We start from the raw sequence: 9,504 nt of genomic DNA on the forward strand, positions 1-9,504 counted from the left end.
TGATCTAGACGTGGGAATAGACTAGTGTGTATGGAGCCTTCTTTCCCGCCTCTTTTTGGAGAGAGAAGAATGAGAGGTCTCGTGAAGTGAGAAGAGAAGAGAGAATAGATACCATTCTACAAGACCTCTAGGTTTGTCGTATATGCAGGCGAGACCGATAAAGATGAATATGAGGAAGGAGGAAGAGGAAGAGAGAGAGGAAGAGGACCGCCTGCATCCTTTCATGGAGCTTCCCATGAGAGCCACGGCCCTCACTAAGCCTACTGCTCTACTCATGACGAAGAAGAAGATGAAGAGCTCAGAGACACAGAAAATTTTAGACGGGGAGAGAAAACTAGGGTGAAAGAGAAGACGGAGAAAGAGAAAACAAGAATACACAGAAAGACCACGAGATGATAGATACATTGCCAGATAGAGAGATAGACGGAATAAAGATAGATAGATTACAGATAGATTGAAGATAGATAGATTAGAGTGGATAGAGGAGAAGAAGAGAGAGAGAGAGAAAGGTCTCTATTGTCCTAAGCATCATGTTTACCTGCAAAGAATGGCTCGGGAGTCTCCTGCATGCGCAGTGACTATTTTGAGTTGAGAATCTTCTTCATCCGGGCCATACAGAAACAACACACACGCCGTACTCCCAGCTGTACATACACACGAGACGAAAGAAAAAAAAAAAAAAGAAGAGAAAGAGAAGCTTTATGAGAAGCTCTTTTGTCCTAGAAGAGAGAGGAGAAAGAAAGAAAGAAGACCAAAGCGCATTCACACCTTTCCATCTCCTTTTGCTTTTCTTCTCAGTCACTCCCCTCCACGTGACAAGTCAAAAGACACGTCTCTCTCTCACATGCAAAGACATACACAAACCACTGCCTGTCTATCCTGGCTCGATTTATCTTCAATCTATCTTCAATCGATGTAGAATTCACCTTGGATCTATCATCATCTGTCTCGAGGTATTGTTTACGTGTATCGGTGCTACTTTCTTTAAATCTGGACTCTATGTTTCTTCCATTGTCTATTCGTATACAGACATATCCATCTCTACGTCCATTTCTGTCGAGATGCCTATTCTTTTCTGTATATATATCTCTCTCTCACTATATAGGTGTATGTACAGATGCGTCTCCGACGTTTCTTTACCTTCTGTCTCGACGCCTGCTCTTTGTGCGTAACTCATGAAGTTATGGTCGGTCATTTGAAAGCTCTTCACGCATGCTCTTACAACGGTCTCGATCCCTACACTTAGATATCTTTCTTCTCTTCTAATCGTCTCTCTTCTTCTCTCGTTTTTCTTCTTCTTGGGATCTGTCTCGATCGCTTCCTCGTTGATCTGCTGTAGTAGCATCGTACTTCCTTGCCAGGCCCCCCCTCTTCCTCTCTTCCTTTTCTTCTTTCTTCTTGAGAAAGGGAGCTCTTCTCCATCTTTCTCTGCTTCTTCCTCTTCTTTTCTTTCTTTCTCTTCTTGATCTTGACGGCGTCTCTAAGTAAAGACAGCAAGAAAAGAGAGAAAGAAAGAAAGGAAACATGAGAAAGGAGAAAAGAAAAGGAGATAGGAAAGAAACAAGGAAAGAAAAGATATGAAAGAAAAAAGAAAGAATGAGAAGAGAGAAAAGAAGACACTCTTCTCCCTCCTCTTCTTCATAGTAGTAGTAGTAGTAGTGAAAGTAGGAGTAAGTCTATATTCAAATACACGTAAACAGATCTCTATCCATATACACATGTAGGGATACCTTCTCAAAGAGTTCCTACACTTTATCTATCTATCTATCTATCTTTGATCTATCTTTGATCTATCTATCTTTAATCTATCTATCTATCTTTGATCTATCTATCTATCTATCTTGAATCTCTTTACCTGCCTCTCCGTAATCGATCTATTCGTCTCCAATCTATCTTTCTTTGATCTATCTAGATATGACATTCTATTTTGTAGTGAAGAAGAGACGAGAGACGGCTGAGACAAGAGAGACAAGCGTGATCATCCGTCCATCTCTCTTCTCTTCTTTCTCTTCCCTTCTTTTCTCTTCTCTTCTTTGCTCCCACTTTTCTTTGTCTTGTATATCTTCTGTTTGATTTGGCTTACGTAAGTAGTGCTGTAGATTTGCCGGTAGAGACTTATAAAATTCTTGTGAAGATGAGACGCCGCATACTGAGCGCAACTAAGACACAAAAGACAAAGGAGAAAGAAAGAAAGAAAGAAGAGAGGAGATGAAGGGAAAGAAGAAGAAGAAGACGTTTTGTAGTGCATATCTGCTTGAGCTTTCTCTGCCTACTGTCACTAGACTTTATGGAGAAACAGACATAGGTGTCACAGCAATTGCCTGCCTCGCCGTCGGCTTATATAAGGAAAAGAAAGAGACTCGATGATATAGAGATAGAGAGATCGAAAGAGAAGATGGATGAAGTGCGTTGTGAATGGAGTACGTGTGAAAAGAGAGATAGAGAGAGAATGAGAAAGAGAGAGAAGTCGATAGAGAGTTAGGATGGATAGACAAGAGAGAGACGAAGAAGCACACATACACCTGCTTGGCGTAAGCAATCTCGAAGGAAGAGTCTTGACTTCAAATACATACATGGAGGCTGGACTCATACGAACCTATCATCCTTACCATTTCTATGCATGCATCTCTATGATCTATCTTTAATCTATCTGTCTACCTATCTATCTTTAATCTATCTATCTATCTATCTTCAATCTATCTATCTATCTTTGATCTATTTCGGTGTCTTTGATGTATGTATTTATTTGTGTATGTATGTAGGTATCTAAGTCCACTTCTGTCGGGAGTGCTGTCTGTGCATGTGTGGATTTGCTGGAGTGTCTATACACCTGGATCCGTCGTGTCCGTCGAATACAGCTGTATAGTAGCAGAGGGCATTGGAATCCTTCGAGACAACTTGGCAAGGAATGGAAAGCTTCGTTACATGACGATCCTCAATCTCCACCTTGCCTTCTGAGGAGCCCTACAGAAAGGAAGAGAAAGAGACAGAAACCTAGACAGGGAGAAAGATAGGACGAGAGACAGAAGATAGGCGGAAGAATGAGAGAGAGAGAGAACTAGATACATAGACAGACCGAGGGAGAGAGGGAGATGGATAGACAGAACAAGAGTGAAGAAGAGAGATAGATAGAGACAGAGTAAGAAAACTAGATAGGTAGGAGGACGATACATAGAGAGACGGAAGGAAAGAAGAAAGAGAGAGAGGAAAGAAATGATAGAAGATAGATAGAAGATAGAAGATAGATAGATAGGAAGAGAGAAGAGAGAAGAGAAGACAACCCAGTCTTCAGTGACTTGTATGGGAGATGAAGAAGGAGAAGGGAGAATGAAAAGAGACAATGAAGGGAAAGAGAATGAAGAAAGAAAGAAAGAAAAAGAGACGAAGTGGAAAGAGCAGAAACAAGAAGAAGAAAAGAATGAAGTGCACAGTTTCAATCATCTCTACTCTTGAAGAAGAGAGAGAGAGAGAGAATGAACAAGAAGAAGAAGAAGAAGGCGAGAATGAACAAGAAGAAGAAGAGGGATTGAAGGAAAGAAAGAAAGACTGGCAACAGGTAAAGAGGAATGGATCGTCTTAGTCCTTGGAGAGAGATGAACGAGGAAGAAGAAGAAAGAAAGTTAAGAGAAGAAGCGAGTCCTCTAGCTAGATCTTCGTTTTTCTTTTACCTTCGACTCTGCTGTGCCAGCCACTAAATCTGTCTCTAGATCCACATCCATATCTTCATCTTCCTCTTCTTCTTCCCCCTCTTGTTCACTCCCTTCTTCTTCTTCTTCTCGTCCTTCTACAAGAGCAGCATCGTGATCGTCCTCTCCTCTTTTCTCTCCTTCTTCTTCTTTTTCTTCGTTTTCTTTCTCTTCCACTCCATGTGGACCTCCTAAAGAAGAAGAAGGAAAGACATGAAGAGTCTGAGAGAGGGAATGAAAGTAGACGTCTTCGAGAGGATTATACAGCCAGTCACCCTCCTCATGCACATACCAGACATCTTCTCTCTCTTTTTCTTTCTTGTCTTCTTCCTTTTCGTCCTCTCTTTCTTTTCCTTCTCTTCCCTCTTCTTCTTCTTCAAGACTTGCTGGCAACGCGGTGCTACGAGCAGATCTACTACTGCTTGAAGGAGAAGAAGAACAAGAAGCTTCTTCTTCTTCCTCTTCTTCTTCTCCGTCTCTTCTTTCTCCTGCCCTGCTTGTCGAAGAGAGAGAGGAAGAAGAGGAGCAGGAGGAGGTGATCCCTTCGTCAGCTTCTGTTTGCTTTCCGAGGAAAGTCCACGCAGGATCGTCTGGGCCTCTCCATACAGGAGGAGACACGCCAACAGAAGAAGAAGAGTCCGATACAGACATTGTCACTTCTTTCTTCTTTTTCTTTCTTTCTTTCTTACTTCCTTTCTCTTCTTCAGTTTCTCATATACAAAAGATCAAGAAGACGTCAGCCAAGAAAGCGGAGAGAGAGAGAGAAAGAAAGAAAGGAAGAGAGGAAGAAAGAAGCTTTATGAAGTCGCAGAGACTGATAGGGATTTCTGTACAGAGGAGAAGATGTGGAGGAGAAGATAAGGAAGAAAAGGAGAAATTCTCAAGACAAGACTAAACAAGAGAGGACGATACTCGCCGAAAGGAAAAGAAGAAGAGGGAAGCTATACTACTTATACGAGGGTTCGTAGAGAGAAAGAAGCTAGATACTTTGTGTGAAAAAAGAGAGAGAAGAAGAGAAAGAAGAAGAAAAGGATAAGAAACGAGACATGAAGGAGGACCGAGGCGGGCCAAGCTTGACGACTCTATCTCTCTCAAAGTTAGGAAGAAGAAAAAGAAAAAAGGGATCTATCTATCTATCTCTCTATCTTTCTCTGTGTATGTATGTAAGTCTGTTTGTTTCTCTGTGGGAAGGAAAAGGAGGAAAAGAAGAAGTAGAAGAGAGAGTCATGAGAGAAATGAAGAGAAGAGAGACGAGAACAAAAAGAAACACGCAAGAAGAGAAGAAAGGAAAAGAAGAAAAAGAAGAAGAGGAAGAAACGCGGCTTGTCTTCTTCATGGCTGACTATAGGCAGAAGAAGACGAAGAGAGAAAGAAAGAAGAAAAGAAAGATCAAATCTCCAGCATACAGAAGAATACAAAGGAAAGAAGAAGAAGAGAATGAAAGAGAGAGAGTGAGAAAGAAGCAGAGAGAGAGAAAGAAAGAAGGAGAAAGAGAGAAATTGTCAGAGAGAGAAGTTAGGTGAGACACCTTCTCAAGAGAAGAAAGACAACAAGGAAGAGAAAAGAGAGAGAAACAAGAGAATCAAAAAGATAGACTTCTCTTCTCATAAAAGACCGTCACTCCTGCTCTTATACACTTGAATCTTCTTCGCTTTCTTCTTCTTCTCTGAAGAAAGTGTTAACGTCTGTCTCTGTCTCTCTCTCGCTCTCTCATTCCCTCTTGCTTACCACATACATAGGCCTATACACTTGGAGAGATCGATGTATATAGACGTAAGGAGATAAGAAACTAGAAGCACCATAGTCGAGAGATAGATAGATAAGATTGACGCTGCTCTATAAGAAAATGTCTAAAGCTTCTCGTGAGAAATCTGTCTGTTCATGAAAGGAATCTCTTCCTGTCAGATAAATGACAGTCTTTCTTTCTTTCTCTTTCCCTCTATCTTCCTTTCCTTCCTCTCATACAGTTCTTCTTTTCTTGAAAGAAAGAAAGAAGAGATAGAAGAGAAGAGAAGAGAGAGAGGAGATTCGCTTTGTTGAATAAATGCCTGAGTATGTTGACGTCTTGGAGTGTGAGGGAATGAAGAAGAGAAGAAGGAAGAAAAGAAGAGAACAAGAAAGAAAGAGAGAGAAGAAGAAGCAGAAGAAAAGAAGCAAGGAGGTCTCTCCTATCAAGAAGAAAGAGATACACACGAAACAGAAGAAGAAGAAAAGAAAGCACGAAGTTACATTATCTCTTCATTCATAGCTTTCTTCTTTCTTCTTCTTTTCTTTCATTCACTTAGAACGTTGTTGTCTCGCATGTCCTTTTGCTTGCATGCACGCCCTTCATTCATTCTCTTGTCTTTCTTTCTCTCTTTCTTTCTTTTCTCCTAAGGCATGTTCTTCTCATAAACCACTCAGAGAGAATGGTCTCCTTAGTAAAGTAGCAAGAAGAGAAAGAAACCTCTTCTACAAGACGAAGATGCAGAAGAAAGAAAATAGGAGTAAAAGAAGAAGCAGGAGTAGTAGTAGTTAGGTGATACATCGATAAGAGTCGAGTCTCGATGTTCTTCTTGTCGATATAATTGAAAGGAAGGAAGCGTCGAGTGAATTTGAATGAAATAGGTAGACACCTCCTATCTTCTTCTTCTTGACTACAAAGTTGGCTACTCTTTTTTCTTTCTTTCTTTCTTTCGTCTTTTCTTTCTTTCTTCCCCTCTCTTTTCTCTCTTTTGAAGGATGTACACATCTATCTCTTCATTCATTCATTTTGTGTCGGACCTTTTTAAGTTCGAAGCTAGGTAGAAGACCCTCCTTCCCTCTGTATCTTCTCTTCTTTCTTCTGTTCTCTTCTTCTCTCACCCTCTCTCCTATTAATCGGCCCTCCCCTTCTTTTCTTCTTTTTTCTTCTCCGTACGCAGGAGAGACAAGGAAGGACCCAAACTAAGACATGGAACTCTCCTCCCCTCGCCTTTTCAGTAGCATCTTCTCTTCGATCCTCTCTGCTTCTTCTTCTTCCTCCATTGTGACCTCGTCTATGGCTCTTCAGAAGGCAAAGAAGAAGAAGAAGAAGAAGGTTTGGGTCTCCGGAAACTTTCTGTTTATGCAAGAGACTTCCTTCTGATCATTCTGTATAAGAAAGGGAGAGAGAAAGAACAAACTTCTCTCCTTCTTTCTTTTCTCTCTCTTTCTCTCCTTGTTCTCTTATCATCTAGACACCTTCTTTCTTTCCTCACGAGGTGTATGTACACCTGCCCCCTGAAGCACTCGAGGAAAAGGGAAAAGAGCAAAGCAAAACGAGAAATTTAGAGGAATTCTTTCGAAAACGACATTAAACTCTCTCGATGGAACTGCAAAAGAGAAGAAGAAGAAGATGAAAATGAGAAAAGCTTCTCTACTTCAACCTCTTCTTTTTCTTTCTCTAATTTCCTTCTCTTTTGAATCCTCTCTCTTTTCTCCCTCATTCTCGACCGATGGTTTGTAAACTCTTTGTGCTGACGGAAGTATGAAAAGCTGCCACATCCCCTCTTCTTCCTCTCGTTCATTGCTTCCTCATCTTCTTGGCCTTGCCGTGGCGGATGTCTTATCGAGTGAGAGTTTAGGCTTGTCTCCTCTCTACTTGATCTGCTTCTCTCCTCTCTCGAGAAATAAAAGACTGAGAAAGAGGGAGAAAGAAAGAAAGATTTAGAGGTCTCATCTCTTTAAGTCGAAGAAGAAAGGAGAGTGTATCTAGATGAAGAGAAAGAGAAGTGAAAGAATTACAAGGCGATAGGTGTTGCTTCTTGTCTTCACGCTAAGCATGAAAGAAACGAGCTCTTCTTTTCTTCTCTTTAAACAAGATCTCTTCTCAGAGGAAAGAGGAAAGAAAGAAGAAAAGAAAAAAGAGAAACGGAAAAGAAAGCGATAGAAAGATGGAGAGAAAGACACAAGGCGACAGGGCAATTCATCTCCCTTCTTCTACTATCACAGATAGAGATAGGAGGAGATCAAGGGAGGTGTCGTCTTCTTCTTCTTCTCCTCCCAGAGTCCTTCTTCTCACGCCAAACACACAGACCTCTTTCTCTCCTTCTTCATCTCTTTCTTCTTCTTCTGTCTATGGAAATCCCGGCGCGAGAAAAGGGCTTTCTTCACCCCAGGAGAGTTCCAATAGAGAAGGCGAGCTGAAAGATTCGTTGCTTCTTTCTTCTTCTTTCCGAGAGAAAGAAAAGAAGGACAAGAGTCGATTGAAGAAGAGAAGCGAAGAAGAAGGAGAAGAGGATGGAGACAGAAGAACTCGAGAAGAAGGAGATAAAGAGAATAGCTATGTAAACAAGATGAACTTCCCAGCAAGTCCCCATGCTGTTTCTCATGAACAGCGTCTTGTCTTCCCCTCTCCTAGCTATCCTGAAAGGAGACAATCGACGGTTGAAGGAGACAATCGATGTTCCTCTCCCTCTTCTTCTTCTCCTCCTCCTCCTCTTCTCCCTCTCGATGTGCGTCTTGCTCCTTACAAGAAAGGAGCAGAAGAAAGGTGTGAAGATGCCATGAAGAATATGAATGAGAAGAGGAAGCGATTTGCTCAACAAGAGGAGAGCCTCGACAGTGGCTCCTTCAGAGAAAGAAGAAACCCCCACGACCAAGAGAAGAAAGATGACGAGGGGTCGACCTCTCCTTCTCCTTCATCCGCGTCTCCTTCTCCTCGTCTTTCCATCCATGGAGATTCAACACACAAGCTTAGCAAAGGAGAAGAGAACTGCAGAAGACTTCGCACAAAAGATCCAGAAGAAGAAGAAGAAAAGAAGGAGGAAAAGAAGAAAGAAAGAAAAAATCGAGAGAGAAGAACTGATCCAAACCTGAACAAGACAGGAAATACACTCAAATACAATCCAACCTCTTTCTATTCTGTCTCTCCTTCTTCTTCCTCTTCCCTGTCTTCCTCTTCTTCTTCCTCTTCCCTGTCTTCCTCTTCTTCTTCCTCTTCTTCTTTGTCGTCGTTGGGGAGTGGTGAAGGGGAGGGATGTTTTGTCTGTTTCTCTTCTCCTCGGCCTGTGTGGCACGTCGATGCGGGCAAGGTGGGAATTCTCTCTCACGGCGGAAGGAGATTTCTGAAGCAAAGAAAGGGAGGAATGATATCTCTTGTCTACGAACACGCTCTAAGAGGAGGGGGACCAAAACGATATCTATCAAACGAAGATAAACAACAAGAAGAAGAAGGACAAGGAGGAGGACAAGGAGGAGGTGGAGATGCTTCTACCACTACTCTCACTCCTCCTCCTCCTCATCGTCGTCATAGTCATAGTAGGAGTATTCTTTCTTCTTCTTCTACGAGAAGGGAGGGAGACGAGACGCGCCGAGCTGAACGGATCTATGCTTACTCATATGATATACTCCAAGGTATCGAGACAGAGCCGGAGAGACAGAGAGAGAGACATTTAGAAAGACATACTGATACAGAGTCATATAGATGAGAAACAGCCTCTCTCTTCTTCCTTCTTCTGTTGCTTCTCTCTCTTTCTTTCTATACATGTATATATATATATATGTATATATATGTATATGTATGTATAGATGTCTATAGATGTATATGTTTTGTGACGAGTGGAATTTTGCTTTCTCCCCTCTCACTTGTTCCATTTCATTTATTTCTCTGCCACTTGTCTTCTTCTTCTTCTTTTGGGAGTTTCTATTCTTCTTTATCTTCTTCTTCTTCAAGAAAATTGTGAACTGCGGTGTATGTACACACTCGACGAGAGTGAAGAGAAGTACGGAGCAACTGATAGAACGAAGAAAAAGTGAAAGAGAAAGAAAGAAAGAAAGAGAAAGATAGATAGATTAAAGATAGATCTAGATAGATAGA

At 41.5% G+C, this 9,504-nt stretch overlaps 2 protein-coding genes across 2 annotated transcripts; one reads left to right on the forward strand and one right to left on the reverse strand.

Moving 5' to 3' along the window:
- Positions 1–423: 423 nt before the first annotated feature.
- On the reverse strand, positions 424–5,993 carry CSUI_004640 (protein phosphatase 2c domain-containing protein). Its single transcript, XM_068064825.1, has 5 exons — positions 3,669–5,993; positions 2,831–2,964; positions 2,084–2,159; positions 1,141–1,480; positions 424–644 (listed from the first exon to the last, which is right to left on the reverse strand). The coding sequence occupies exons 1-5, from the start codon at positions 4,335–4,337 to the stop codon at positions 535–537; spliced, it is 1,329 nt and encodes a 442-aa protein (XP_067923198.1). The 5' UTR covers positions 4,338–5,993; the 3' UTR covers positions 424–534.
- Positions 5,994–6,120: 127 nt separating this feature from the next.
- CSUI_004641 (uncharacterized protein) lies at positions 6,121–9,039 on the forward strand (the record flags this gene model as incomplete). The annotated part of the gene is made up of 1 exon (XM_068064826.1): positions 6,121–9,039. A coding segment is annotated over exon 1 (1,458 nt), but the record flags the coding sequence as incomplete, so codon positions are not given.
- Positions 9,040–9,504: the final 465 nt, after the last annotated feature.

This window comes from Cystoisospora suis (assembly GCF_002600585.1).
Source record: "Cystoisospora suis strain Wien I chromosome Unknown contig_2194, whole genome shotgun sequence".
NCBI classification, from domain to species: domain Eukaryota; phylum Apicomplexa; class Conoidasida; order Eucoccidiorida; family Sarcocystidae; genus Cystoisospora; species Cystoisospora suis.